The sequence below is a fragment of the Magallana gigas genome, chromosome 1 (assembly GCF_963853765.1).
Source record: "Magallana gigas chromosome 1, xbMagGiga1.1, whole genome shotgun sequence".
Lineage (NCBI taxonomy): Eukaryota > Metazoa > Mollusca > Bivalvia > Ostreida > Ostreidae > Magallana > Magallana gigas.
Genome location: NC_088853.1, coordinates 27,416,923 through 27,432,788, shown reverse-complemented (window position 1 = coordinate 27,432,788; position 15,866 = coordinate 27,416,923). Strand labels below are relative to the sequence as shown.

Sequence of the window (15,866 nt, the reverse complement as noted above, 5' to 3'; positions counted from 1 at the left end):
CGCGTTTATCATTATGGTTTGTTGTTAGGTTACCATCAATGTCCATTTCCAGTAAAATACCAAAATATGAAACAGATGACGCGGACTCAGTGGTATCTTTTATTTCAAGTTCACTGGGATATATCGGATCGACGTAAGTATGTAAATAACAATTGTTAATTGATGATACGTCGTCGATATACCTGAATGTTGACTTTAAGGCCTCAGCAACCGATTTATTTTTTTCACGTACAAGTTTTTGAATAAATTCTGCTTCATAAGAATAGAAAAATAGGTCTGCTAACAATGGGGCATAATTGGTAGCCATGGAATGCCAACAGATTGTTGGAAGACTTGATTTCCAAAAACTGCTTCGATGTTGTCTATCAGAAAATCTTCTCTGCTAAAATGTGAGTCTGTCGAAAGCCGTTCATAACTGTTGGTTTTTTAAATTCCACTTGTTTATGGTTATCATGTCTGAGAATAGAAGCTGGATCGTATGGATTGAATTGCCTTCATTTCTTTGCAAATTTATGAACCAGTAAAACTTGTTGAAACGTATTAAAAAAAAACACTTTAAGATTATTTGCTCGTACGCATAAAGCATAACAAACAAAGTACATGACTAGTAAAATAATAATAAAATACTAGACACGATCTCGTTGCGAGCAAGGAGGAGGTGTTCTGTCCGATTTTTAGAAGAGGAAATGACCTTGCCTTTTATCTTCACCAACAAAACATATCAGGAAATATAGATGTGATCTAAAAGAGCGATGGATGAAGGATTATACCCGTTTGATCCCTAATTTAAAGGACCAGCCCCATTTAATTTCATATTAAATAGGAGGTCTTTTGACCTAATAACAGGTCTAATGACCTGTAATAAAAATAAACCGAAGAGAAAAGAGGGTTTTTCTTTGTAAACGGAAGACCCTAATAACATTAAGAATAGAAGGGTCTTCCACTGAAGACGGAAGACTCTAATAATAAAAGACTGTTTTTGTATAAATCTTAATTGAAGAGTGTTTTTCAACTTGTACTCCTCAATTGTTTGAACTATATGCTAATTTTGGTAAATATAAGCGTGCATATAAATCGGAAATATCCATCTGTGCTAAAATATTATGGAAAAAAACAATTTGTTGATATTTTCTACATAAAAACGGCACTGGAAATAAGTCTATTCTCTTTAGCTTAAGTGCACTTCTTTGTTGGTATTTTTTAGAAATCTTTTTTTAAACACCAATCAGGCAGAAAGCTGTAAATCGCGTGGAAGCACCTTTGGTAGTGTAAATTCACGTTTGTTTAAATCAAGATTCCCGGAGCTAAGGTGGGGGTTACATTTTTACCGATTATTATATAGAGAAAATATTTTTAAAATGTTCTGCTCGAAATCAAATCGACCCAAAAACTTTAACTTGTTTGTAAGAAACTTTAGGTTATCTAAATTCAAGGTCGTTTAAATTATAATCTTCGGGGATGGATGAGGTTACTATCACCGTGCAAAATTCACTGTTTAATTATAACTTTATTTTGGACTTTTCTTTTAAAATTCAACATCTGTTTCGTAATATTTTCTCACAGCTTATTTCTTACAAAGTTACTTATTTATTTAGTGATTGACACTTTTCGGACTCTATATGTGATTTCAAAGAGACGGAGTGCCATGTCTCAAGGACTGCTAATCTCTTAAAACAACATTGTGCAATTATCAGTTTTTCATGTCTTGGACATCAAAGACTCATTGAGTTTATTTAATTATTTTATATATGTGAACCTTTCACTCAGCTTACTTATGTCATCACCTGTCAATTTATACTCATTGTTCAGATTCCTTTATATAGTTTTGTACAATTGTCAATCGACAGTCTGGAATACGGCGGCCAGCCTCGGCCACGTCCGACTCACCCAGAGTCTTGAGTCCGGAGGCCACTTCTGGCCATATCCGACTTGTTTGTAATATGTCTGCCTGTTAAATTGTTATAATGTTGCCATCGTTGAGTCTCGACCAATAAAAACGGAATCCTGCATCAATTGCCTGTTTATTTCTCTGGAACTGTATACTGGTGGACCTTCGGGAATACGGCAAACCTACCCTTCGTTTTTACTTTACGGCCCACAGCGCGCCACAACCTTATACCTTATACCCTCGACGCCAACATTCCCTCACCCCGTCCGTACTGCACACGGCGGATATACAGATCCAGAAGAATACCCTAGCACCGTAAAAACTATGCGGTCACAATTGGTGGATGAATCTTAAGGGTAACAAAGCCCGGGGCTGCTGCATATATTTTGCAGTAGTCAGATCCTGGACCTCTTCAGCCAGCGAGTTTCCCCCATTGCACATCAACTCAGTCTCAACGTAACAACGATGGACAACAAAAGTTCCAGCCGCCATGAACTATGCAGACAGTTTTCTCTGTTCATCACCAGGAAACAACGGTCAACTGTAGAAACTTCAGCTGTCCTCAAACGTCCGTCACCGGTGGAAGAAAATCAAAGAACAGAGGAAGAAATGTGATATTCCATTCAAAACACGAGGACGTGTTTTCCCCGGAGCGGTGGGAAACTATCACCGTGCAAAATTCACTGTTTAATTATAACTTTATTTTGGACTTTTCTTTTAAAATTCAACATCTGTTTCGTAATATTTTCTCACTGTTTATTTCTTACAAAGTTACTTATTTATTTAGTGATTGACACTTTTCGGACTCTATATGTGATTTCAAAGAGACAGAGTGCCATGTCTCAAGGACTGTTAATCTCTTAAAACAACATTGTGCAATTATCAGTTTTTCATGTCTTGGACATCAAAGACTCATTGAGTTTATTTAATTGTTTTATATCTGTGAACCTTTCACTCAGCTTACTTATGTCATCACCTGTCAATTTATACTCATTCTTCAGATTCTTATAAATAATTATGTACAATGGTCAATCGGCAGTCTGGAATACGGCGGCCAGCCTCGGCCACGTCCGACTCACCCAGAGTCTTGAGTCCGGAGGCCACTAATGGCCATATCCGACTTGTTTGTAAAATGTATGTCTGTTAAAATGTTATAATGTTGCCATCGTTGAATCTCGTCCAATAAATACGGAATCCTTCATCACTTGGTTTATTTCTCTGGAACTGTATACTGGTGGACCTTCGGGAATACGGCAAACCTACCCCCCTTCGTTTTCACCATACGGCCCACAGCGCGCCTCAACCTTATACCTTATACCCTTGACGCCAACATTCCCTCACCCCGTCCGTACTGCACACGGCGGATATACAGCTCCAGACGAATTCCCTAGCACCGTGAAAACTACGCGGTCACAATTGGTGGATGAATCCTAAGGGTAACAACAACGCCCGGGGCTGCTGCATACATTTTGCAGTAGTCAGATCCTGGACCTCTTCAGCCAGCGAGTTCCCCCATTGAACATCAACTCAATCTCAACGTAACAACGATGGACAACAAAAGTTCGAGCCGCCATGAACTATGCAGACAGTTTTCTCTATTCATCACCAGGAAACAACGGTCAACTGTAGAAACTTCAGCTGTCCTCAAACGTCCGTCACCGGTGGAAGAAAATCAAAGAACAGAGGAAGAAATGTGATATTCCATTCAAAACACGAGGACGTGTTTTCCCCGGAGCGGTGGGAAACTATCACCGTGCAAAATTCACTGTTTAATTATAACTTTATTTTGGACTTTTCTTTTAAAATTCAACATCTGTTTCGTAATATTTTCTCACAGCTTATTTCTTACAAAGTTACTTATTTATTTAGTGATTGACACTTTTCGGACTCTATATGTGATTTCAAAGAGACGGAGTGCCATGTCTCAAGGACTGCTAATCTCTTAAAACAACATTGTGCATTTATCAGTTTTTCATGTCTTGGACATCAAAGACTCATTGAGTTTATTTAATTATTTTATATATGTGAACCTTTCACTCAGCTTACTTATGTCATCACCTGTCAATTTATACTCATTGTTCAGATTCCTTTATATAGTTTTGTACAATTGTCAATCGACAGTCTGGAATACGGCGGCCAGCCTCGGCCACGTCCGACTCACCCAGAGTCTTGAGTCCGGAGGCCACTACTGGCCATATCCGACTTGTTTGTAAAATGTCTGTCTGTTAAAATGTTATAATGTTGCCATCGTTGAATCTCGTCAAATAAATACGGAATCCTTCATCACTTGGTTTATTTCTCTGGAACTGTATACTGGTGGACCTTCGGGAATACGGCAAACCTACCCTTCGTTTTTACTTTACGGCCCACAGCGCGCCACAACCTTATACCTTATACCCTCGACGCCAACATTCCCTCACCCCGTCCGTACTGCACAGGGCGGATATACAGATCCAGAAGAATACCCTAGCACCGTAAATCTACGCGGTCACATTACAATGAAGCCGGAGTTGAATTTTTACATAGAAAATGAATTTTATTTTCTCGAAAACTTAAATGTAATAATATATGGATATGACATTACTTTTATGCCAGTATCTTGACATTTGTTGGCTTGTGATCCCTGTAAAAATTCTTTGGCCACACAATATTTGGAGATTACTTAGAGACAGAAGCATGATTCAGCAAAATTTTAATAGGCTATGACTGAATTACTAACAATAACATAAACAGGCCTCAGTAATAATGTTGCAATTGTTTGACACAATGTCTTACTTATGTGTTGCTAAAATGACTTTCTAAGATTGCATCTTCTTTTCAACATCTGTTTTCTGTCGAAGGTATTTCAACACCTGAGCTGAAAGCTCAAAAGAGCTTTTCTGATCACACTTTTTCGATTTCTCCAGACGCACTTGATCGATCTGAACCAATCTTTGCACAAAGCATCCTTAGATGATCGGAATTTAAATTCACTGAAGGGCCACACCCTCTTCCGAACGAAAATAATTAATAATGTTTCAATAATGTTGGTATCTGTTGAAATATCTTTTTCTCAAAAACCAAATGGCCAGAAAAACTGTACATCGTTTAGAAGCATCCTCAGGTAGGGATGATTTAAGTTTGTTCAAATTATGATACCCAGGGGTAAGGTGGGACCACAATATGGGTCCAATTGTTACACAGGAATATAGAAGGAGAGTCTTTAGAAATCATCTTCTAAAATACAATTTGCCTAGGAAGGCTGTATATTTATTCAGTTCAAATAAGTGTCGAGTAGACTTTGTCAAAATCACAATCTTCAGGAGAAGTGTTGGGCCATATACGGTCGGCTGGGGGTATCAATTTTACAAAGGAAAACTTTTAGATTATTCACAACACCTCAACTGTTATTATATATGATTTTATTTATAAGCAAGCATTTTCACATATTGTTGATTCTTTTAAATTGTTTAGACTCTGGCCCCTAAACAACTCTTTGGCCTCACAAGGGATTTTAAAGTTTGATGTAGGTTTATAATCGATATATAAACAGTTGTTTAAGATCTTCTCGAGAACTGCAATATGTGCTATGACTGTTAAATCATCCTGTTACATAGTGGTTCAATGAATGACATAAGAATATGGATTTTTTGATACAGGATTTATTATACTACATTGTTCAATTATTTTGTAAATGACTCCATAAAGCTAGTTTCATTTTATCTATTGTTGATCAGCTGAGCGATATGGCCCATGGGCCTCTTGTTGAAATCGAGTTTAATGTAAGGAATATTTTTCAGGTTTTTTTACTTTTATTTCTATTAGTAATCTGATTTAATAGACATTTTGTTAGGAAAGAATAGCAAAAACTATTAGTCTATAAAAATCAAAACAAAATTTTCCAGATATTATCTTGAAAGCCTGCTATACAAATAGTCAAAATTAAAGTATATGCTTCTTAATACCTTTCTTACAGTTTTTTTATTTATTTTTGTAGATAGATAGATAGATAGATAGATAGATAGATAGATAGATAGATAGATAAATAGATAGATAGATAGATAGATAGATAGATAACAATATCGACGCATAGCTAAACTTATGTGTGTTAGCATTTTATATTGAACTTTATAGTTTTATTTGTTACAATTTTTTTTAATTTTCTCACAATTATATTAAAATGTGTGATAAATCTCTCTATGTACTAGAATGTAGTACATTACTACAGCGTGATGTGTACACAAAACCGTTTATGTTGTTTGCATGACCTCAGCTTCTGAGTTCATGAAGTTTGTAGGGAGAAGTGTACTAACGTACACATGGTGTATTACCGTTGGCATCCAATATTAATAAAATGGAACTATATGTGAGACATGCATTATGTCAAATAAAAAGTTGGGTTATTTTTTTGTTTTTTCTACCAAAACAACTCTAAAACTGTAAAAAAAAATATTATTCATTTATCTTTTTTGAAACCAACTTACAATGTTGGAAGCATCAACTCTAGAATTGTATAATAATAATAAATGTAACAGTTGAATTTTGAATAAAATGACAAAATCATTTTTTTACGCATGAATTATTAATAAAAATGCATTTCAAATGTCGGTCTTCAATCGAAATAAAAAATAAATAAAATAAACTGTACGAAAAGTATTAAGAAGCATATACTTTCATTTTTGACAATTTGTATAGCAGGCGTTCAAAATAATATCTGAAAAAAAAAAGATTTTAAAAAATATACGTATATATTGTGAATGTTGTGTACAATTGATCATGAACTATCAACCATAATAAACAAATATAATTCGAAAAAACAAACTTCTGCTTTTTATTCAATGATATTGGTTGGTTTTTTTAAAGATTTTGGTCCGTTTGATTATTATTAGAATCAAATTCCTGATAATCTAGTCTCTCTGATGAAGCCTGTTGTTTACAATACTCTTAAACTTCTCTCTTAATCCATCAGGCAGATTGTCTATGATTATTTGTACAATGCTGTCTGGTGGCAGGCTGTACATAAACCGTTGGGCGGGGGACAGGACACTCGTATCTTTTTTGGCTCTGTCTCCATCCTTCGAACCCCTGTCGTTTTCTGCATTGAAATTTTTCGTTTCATGAACGAAACCACGACTTGCAATGTTTGTAAATCCACCTTTTATTTCCTTTTGACAGAGACAACCATTGAGATTTTCCGGACAGAAGCACTTTTGTACGATAATGCCCTCTTTTTGGGTTTCAAGATGCGCAGGGTTGCTAGAAAAGATAAAAGAGATTATTACAATATATCATCTCATCAACGTTTGTTGTTTCTAAAGGGCACAACGAACGGTTTTTTGAATTATGCAAAACAAAAATAAAATCAGAATTATATTGTGCGCTAACAAAATGCTCATTTTTGCGATTGTAAAACATGATAGGGGGATTTGATTTTCTAGAAATTGCATGTCAAATATTTAACAGCCGAATTTTTTTAAACCAACTACTTTATTTCGCAATCTACCGAAGAAAAACTGATTGACGGGGATTTATCTTAGCAATTCAAATATCGATTATCATACCAAAGACATTTGGGGACTAGTTCGCGAGACGGAACCGAAAATTTCTCGCACGCGAACTAAAGCTGGTTAACAGTATTGGGACTAAACTTCACATTTGAGATATAAATAAAGAAGCCGGATCACTTATTAATATGATATTTATTTTCCTATGGTTTTGGTCTTTTTTTCACTTAAATCATATATATACATTCTGTGTGAGATTATCTAAACCAACGAACTGAGCCTTAGTTGTTTTCATAATATTTTATAAATTTTTCAACTGATCAAAATATCGCAAAAAACCTCTCTATTTACTATCATTATTTAATACATTTTAAATACCTCAATTAAAATTGACAACCTTATCGACTTTAGAAGTATCACAATTTAAAACATTCTGATGTTCAGTATTTTACATTTCATTCCCCTATGTACTTTGCTTCTATTTAATTTACGCTGCAAGGTTTACATTTACGTCTTCTCAAGTCTGTTTGGGGGACAGAGGTTGTCTAAGATTCGTTTTTTTTAATTCGACTGCATAAGATTGTGATTCTTGATTACCGACAAAAAATAAAGATATCGTTTTCATTCACTCAGGTGAACAGTGTCTTCTCTTTACTTCAAACGGTAAAATATTGAGACACTTACCTTAGACCAAAATCGAATAGGTTGTTTAATCCGCCAACGATGAAGGATACGGAATTACCGTTGCCGTCAGAATCCAAGTCTGTTGGTCTACCATAGGCTGTAATGATGACGCAAATGGCAAGCAATGCAGGTACCTTTGTGAAGGATCCGTGGTTGGCCATATTCTCTCTGTAAATGACTAGTGTTGGAACATCCAATCCCAGCTCTTTAAATACCTGCTAGTTTGTGTGGGATAGGCGCCTGAAAACAAAAATCTTCTCTCAATACAGGGCACAGGTGGTATATATGGCGTGTTTTGTTCGAAACACAACAAATAATCTTTTTTGGTGGTTTTACGAGAATATAACATAAATGAAAGGATCTCGTTTTAGAGAATACTTCTTGAACCTTCTCAACGTTAACAGAAATGAAAAACAAATTTATGCAAATGACAAGCAACAATATTGAATTTAGGTTAATTGTGAATTAGATATTATATTAAAACGCATAAGGATTACCCGTTGTACGTTATATTTATAATTATCAATTCAGAGTTAACACATCTTTCTACAATTATCCTTACTAATGAAAGTAATGGTTGTGTACGTTTTATTAAACTTCTCACAGTAACTATAATGTATATATTATAATAACATATAATGATATTGGATCTAAAACCAATGTAAGTCATTATCAAATATCAGATATTCAGTCAAGACTGCATCTGTTATGATGCAGCACTTTAAAAATTTATTGAAGTTAATTGTGTGAGAAATAATGAGTAATGTGAGTATCCTTGCAAAGTTCATGAAGATTAGCATGTATTTGGTTAGAAATTCTATCAGCAAGTTGTTAAACTGCACCTATTTTGTGTTTCATTTTTGCTTTTTAAGTCTTTGAAGGGATATCCCATCAAATTGACTAAATTATATTGAAAATGCGCAAATATAAAATACATGTATACTCATAAATTGTAGTGTATGGTTCAGTTGAAAAATAGATTAGCCATTCGCTGTTAATTTATCGCCATCTTGCTTAGTACATGTCATATATACAATATATATCCATTTGAAATGGCCATTTATTTTCTCATTATATCAATCATGTTTGCATTCTATATTTTTTTTAAAGCGGAGAAGGATTCAATCTGTATGCTTAGTATATCGTACAAAATGCTATTTTACTTATTTTGTTTTAAAAATAATATAGGATACAAAACGCGTGTTCATAAAAATGACAATAACAAACGGTCAAACATCTCTAAAATCCATAAAACGAAATACAAATTCAAAGCAGAGCAACAGGGCCTCTACAAAGATAGAGGTAGAATCAGGTGCCACGGGGGAGTGTCCATCTTCTGCTGACCGGTCACACCTACCGTGTGTTATTTGTCGTAATCGGGGAAAAACGAAAAAGTCCATAGACAATACGGTGATTAATTATTGTCTAACAATTAGTATGAAAAACGTCAGTTAGCATGCGACCCCGTGGAATATTGTATTTGCTGACAAGGTCGTTGAATTGACTATAGAACTTACGGAAAGATGACTCCTCTGTTGATAGTCCTGTTTTATCAATTTGTTTGTCAGTAGCTTGCTTCGCCTTAGAAATGTTCATACGAAGAGCATGCCCCTTTTTATCGAATTAACTGAGAGACAAAAACACCATAAGTAGGTGATAAAGGTATATTGCTACATTAGTAAGGAAAGTTGACAATAGATAAATTGAAGTCATCGCGTGTATCATAAAGTTTTGTTGTTGGGTTACCATCAATGTCTATTTCCAGTAAAATAACCACATCTGCAACAGATGACGCAGACTCAGTGGCATCTTTTATTTCAAGTATATATATCTGGGATATATCGAGTCGACGTTACTATGGAAATAACAATTGTTAATTGATAATACGTCGTCGATAAATCTGAATGTTGAGTAGAAGCCACAGCAAGTTTTTTTTTTCACGTACAAGTTTTTGAATAAATTCTGCTTCATAAGAATAGAAAAAATAGGTCTGCTAACAATGGGGCACAATTGGTATCCATGGGATTGCCAACAGATTGTTGGAAGATGTTGTCTATCAGAAAATCTTCTCCGCCAAAATGTGAGTCAGTCGAAAGCCGTTCATAACTGTTGGTGTTTTAAATTCCACTTTTTTATGGTTATCATGTCTTAGAATAGAAGCTGGATTGATGGATTGAATTACCTTTATTTCTTTGCAAATTTATGAACCAGTAAAACTTGTTGAAACGTATTAAAAAAAAAACACTTTAAGATTATTTGCTCGTACGCATAAAGCATAACAAACAAAGTACATGACTAGTAAAATAATAATAAAATACTAGACACGATCTCGTTGCGAGCAAGGAGGAGGTGTTCCGTCCGATTTTTAGAAGAGGAAATGACCTTGCCTTTTATCTTCACCAACAAAACATATCAGGAAATATAGATGTGATCTAAAAGAGCGATGGATGAAGGATTATACCCGTTTGATCCCTAATTTGAAGGACCAGCCCAATTTTATTTCATATTAAATAGGAGGTCTTTTGACCTAATAACAGGTCTAATGACCTGTAATAAAAATAAACCGAAGAAAAAAGAGGGTTTTTCTTTGTAAACGGAAGACCCTAATAACAATAAGAATAGACGGGTCTTCCACTGAAGACGGAAGACTCTAATATTAAAAGACTGTTTTTGTATAAATCTTAATTGAAGAGTGTTTTTCAACTTGTACTCCTCAATTGTTTGAACTATATGCTAATTTTGGTAAATATAAGCGTGCATATAAATCGGAAATATCCATCTGTGCTTAAATATAATGAAAAAAAAAAACAATTTGTTGATATTTTCTACATAAAAACGGCACTGTAAATAAGTCTATTCTCTTTAGCTTAAGTGCACTTCTTTGTTGGTATTTTTTAAAAATCTTTTTTTCAAACACCAATCAGCCAGAAAGCTGTAAATCGCGTGGAAGCACCTTTGGTAGTGTAAATTCACGTTTGTTTAAATCAAGATTCCTGGAGCTAAGGTGGGGGTTACATTTTTACCGATTATTATATAGAGAAAATATTTTCAAAATGTTCTGCTCGAAATCAAATCGACCCAAAAACTTTAACTTGTTTGTAAGAAACTTAAGGTTATCTAAATTCAAGGTCGTTTAAATTATAATCTTCGGGGATGGATGAGGTTACAACGAAGCCGGAGTTGAATTTTTACATAGAAAATGAAATTTATTTTTTCGAAAACTTAAATGTAATAATGTATGGATATGACATTACTTTTATGCCAGTATCTTGACATTTGTTGGCTTGTGATCCCTGTAAAAATTCTTTGGCCACACAATATTTGGAGATTACGTAGAGACAGAAGCATGATTCAGCAAAGTTTTAATAGGCTATGACTGAATTACTAACAATAACATAAACAGGCCTCAGTAATAATGTTGCAATTGTTTGACACAATGTCTTGCTTAAGTGTTGCTAAAATGACTTTCTAAGATTGCATCTTTTCAACATCTGTTTTCTGTCGAAGGTATTTCAACACCTGAGCTGAAAGCTCAAAAGAGCTTTTCTGATCACACTTTTTCGATTTCTCCAGACCCACTTGATCGATATGAACCAATCTTTGCACAAAGCATCCTTAGATGATCGGAATTTAAATTCACTGAAGGGCCACACCCTCTTCCGAGCGAAAATAATTAATAATGTTTCAATAATGTTGGTATCTTTTGAAATATCTTTTTCTCAAAAACCAAATGGCCAGAAAAACTGTACATCGTTTAGAAGCATCCTCAGGTAGGGGTGATTTAAGTTTGTTCAAATTATGATACCCAGGGGTAAGGTTGGACCACAATATGGGTCCAATTGTTACATAGGAATATAGAAGGAGAGTCTTTAGAAATCATCTTCTAAAATACAATTTGCCTAGGAAGGCTGTATATTTATTCAGTTCAAATAAGTGTCGAGTAGACTTTGTCAAAATCATTATCTTCAGGAGAAGTGTTTGGCCATATACGGTCGGCTGGAGGTATCAATTTTACAAAGGAAAACTTTTAGATTATTCACAACACCTCAACTGTTATTATATATGATTTTATTTATAAGCAAGCATTTTCACATATTGTTGATTCTTTTAAATTGTTTAGACTCTGGCCCCTAAACAACTCTTTGGCCTCACAAGGGATTTTAAAGTTTGATGTAGGTTTATAATCGATATATAAACAGTTGTTTAAGATCTTCTCTAGAACTGCAATATGTGCTATGACTGTTAAATCATCCTGTTACATAGTGGTTCAATGAATGACATAAGAATATGGATTTTTTGATACAGGATTTATTATACTACATTGTTCAATTATTTTGTAAATGACTCCATAAAGCTAGTTTCATTTTGTCTATTGTTGATCAGCTGAGCGATATGGCCCATGGGCCTCTTGTTGAAATCGAGTTTAATGTAAGGAATATTTTTCAGGTTTTTTTTACTTTTATTTCTATTAGTAATCTGATTTAATAGACATTTTGTTAGGAAAGAATAGCAAAAACTATTAGTCTATAAAAATCAAAACAAAATTTTCTAGATATTATCTTGAAAGCCTGCTATACAAATAGTCAAAATTAAAGTATATGCTTCTTAATACCTTTCTTACAGTTTTTTTTATTTATTTTTGTAGATAGATAGATAGATAGATATATAGATAGATAGATAGATAGATAGATAGATAGATAGATAGATAGATAGATAGATAGATAGATAACAATATCGACGCATAGCTAAACTTATGTGTGTTAGTATTTTATATTGAACTTTATAGTTTTATTTGTTACAATTTTTTTTAATTTTCTCACAATTATATTAAAATGTGTGATAAATCTCTCTATGTACTAGAATGTAGTACATTACTACAGCGTGATGTGTATACAAAACTGTTTATGTTGTTTGCATGACCTCAGCTTCTGAGTTCATGAAGTTTGTAGGGAGAAGTGTACTAACGTACACATGGTGTATTACCGTTGGCATCCAATATTAATTAAATGGAACTATATGTGAGACATGCATTATGTCAAATAAAAAGTTGGGTTATTTTTTTGTTTTTTTCTACCAAAACAACTCTAAAACTGTAAAAAAAAAAATATTATTCATTTATCTTTTTTGAAACCAACTTACAATGTTGGAAGCATCAACTCTAGAATTGTATAATAATAATAAATGTAACAGTTGAATTTTGAATAAAATGACAAAATCATTTTTTTACGCATGAATTATTAATAAAAATGCATTTCAAATGTCGGTCTTCAATCGAAATAAAAAATAAATAAAATAAACTGTACGAAAAGTATTAAGAAGCATATACTTTCATTTTTGACAATTTGTATAGCAGGCGTTCAAAATAATATCTGAAAAAAAAAATGATTTTTAAAAAATATACGTATATATTGTGAATGTTGTGTACAATTGATCATGAAATATCAACCATAATAAACAAATATAATTCGAAAAAACAAACTTCTGCTTTTTATTCAATGATATTGGTTGCTTTTTTTAAAGATTTTGGTCCGTTTGATTATTATTAGAATCAAATTCCTGATAATCTAGTCTCTCTGATGAAGCCTGTTGTTTACAATACTCTTAAACTTCTCTCTTAATCCATCAGGCAGATTGTCTATGATTATTTGTACAATGCTGTCTGGTGGCAGGCTGTACATAAACTGTTGGGCGGGGGACAGGACACTCGTATCTTTTTTGGCTCTGTCTCCATCCTTCGAACCCCTGTCGTTTTCTGCATTGAAATTTTTCGTGTCATGAACGAAACCATGACTTGCAATGTTTGTAAATCCACCTTTTATTTCCTTTTGACAGAGACAACCATTGAGATTTTCCGGACAGAAGCACTTTTGTACGATAATGCCCTCTTTTTGGGTTTCAAGATGCGCAGGGTTGCTAGAAAAGATAAAAGAGATTATTACAATATATATCATCTCATCAACGTTTGTTGTTTCTAAAGGGCACAACGAACGGTTTTTTGAATTATGCAAAACAAAAATAAAATCAGAATTATATTGTGCGCTAACAAAATGCTCATTTTTGCGATTGGAAAACATGATAGGGGGTTCGATTTTCTAGAAATTGCATGTCAAATATTTAACAGCCTAATTTTTTTAAACCAACTACTTAATTTCGCAATCTACCGAAGAAAAACTGATTGACGGGGATTTATCTTAGCAATTCAAATATGGATTATCATACCAAAGACATTTGGGGACTAGTTTGCGACGACGGAACCGAAAATTTCTCGCACGCGAACTAAAGCTGGTTAACAGTATTGGGACTAAACTTCACATTTGAGATATAAATAAAGAAGCCGGATCACTTATCAATATGATATATATTTTCCTATGGTTTTGGTCTTTTTTGCACTTAAATCATATATATACATTCTGTGTGAGATTATGTAAACCAACGAACTGAGCCTTAGTTGTTTTCATAATATTTTATAAATTTTTCAACTGATCAAAATATCGCAAAAAACCTCTCTATTTACTATAATTATTTAATACATTTTAAATACCTCAATTAAAATTGACAACCTTATCGACTTTAGAAGTATCACAATTTAAAACATTCTGATGTTCAGTATTTTACCTTTCATTCCCCTATGTACTTTGCTTCTATTTAATTTACGCTGCAATGTTTACATTTATGTCTTCTTCTCAAGTCTGTTTGGGGGACAGAGGTTTTGTAAAATTCTTTTTTTTTAATTCGACTGCATAAGATTGTGATTCTTGATTACCGACAAAAAATAAAGATATCGTTTTCATTCACTCAGGTGAACAGTGTCTTCTCTTCACTTCAAACGGTAAAATATTGAGACACTTACCTTACACCAAAATCCAATGGGTTGTTTAATCCGCCAACGATGAAGGATACGGAATTACCGTTGCCGTCAGAATCCAAGTCTGTTGGTCTACCATAGGCTGTAATGATGACGCAAATGGCAAGCAATGCAGGTACCTTTGTGAAGGATCCGTGGTTGGCCATATTCTCTCTGTAAATGACTAGTGTTGGAACATCCAATCCCAGCTCTTTAAATACCTGCTAGTTTGTATGGGATAGGCGCCTGAAAACAAAAATCTTCTCTCAATACAGGGCACAGGTGGTATATATGGCGTGTTTTGTTCGAAACACAACAAAAAATCTTTTTTGGTGGTTTTACGAGAATAGAACATACATGAAAGGATCTCGTTTTAGAGAATACTTCTTGAACCTTCTCAACGTTAACAGAAATGAAAAACAAATTTATGCAAATGACAAGCAACAATATTGAATTTAGGTTAATTGTGAATTAGATATTATATTAAAACGCATAAGGGTTACCCGTTGTACGTTATATTTATAATCATTAATTCAGAGTAAACACTCCTTTCTACAATTATTCTTACTAATGAAAGTAATGGTTGTGTACGTTTTATTAAACTTCTCACAGTTACTATAATGTATATATTATAATAACATACAATGATATTGGATCTAAAACCTATGTAAGTCATTATCAAATATCAAATATTCAGTCAAGACTGCATCTGTTATGATGCAGCACTTTAAAAATTTATTGAAGTTAATTGTTTGAGAAATAATGAGTAATGTGAGTATCCTTGCAAAGTTCTTGAAGATTTACATGTATTTGGTTAGAAATTCTATCAGCAAGTTGTAAAACTGCACCTAATTTGTGTTTCATTTTTGCTTTTTAAGTCTTTGAAGGGATATCCCATCAAAATGATTAAATTATACTGAAAATGCACCAATATAAAATACATGTATACTTATAAATTGTAGTGTAG

The 15,866-nt window shown here is 33.7% G+C and overlaps 1 protein-coding gene across 3 annotated transcripts in view; it reads right to left on the bottom strand.

Moving 5' to 3' along the window:
- The window catches only part of LOC109620779 (uncharacterized), a 33,645-nt gene extending 18,388 nt beyond the window's left edge, over positions 1-15,257 (bottom strand). Inside the window, exons 1-2 of one of the 3 annotated variants that reach the window (XR_010707434.1) lie at positions 14,906-15,257; positions 13,528-13,968 (exon numbers count right to left, since the gene is read on the bottom strand). Coding sequence is in view for 2 of the 3 variants with exons in the window: in XM_066065368.1 (XP_065921440.1) it covers positions 14,906-15,066 (161 nt within the window). In the remaining variant the exon portion in view is untranslated. Of the gene's footprint in view, positions 1-8,055; positions 8,256-13,527; positions 13,969-14,905 lie in introns of those variants that run through there. The other 2 variants (XM_066065368.1, XM_066065363.1) reach the window with 2 other exon arrangements.
- Between the last annotated feature and the right edge of the window lie 609 nt (positions 15,258-15,866).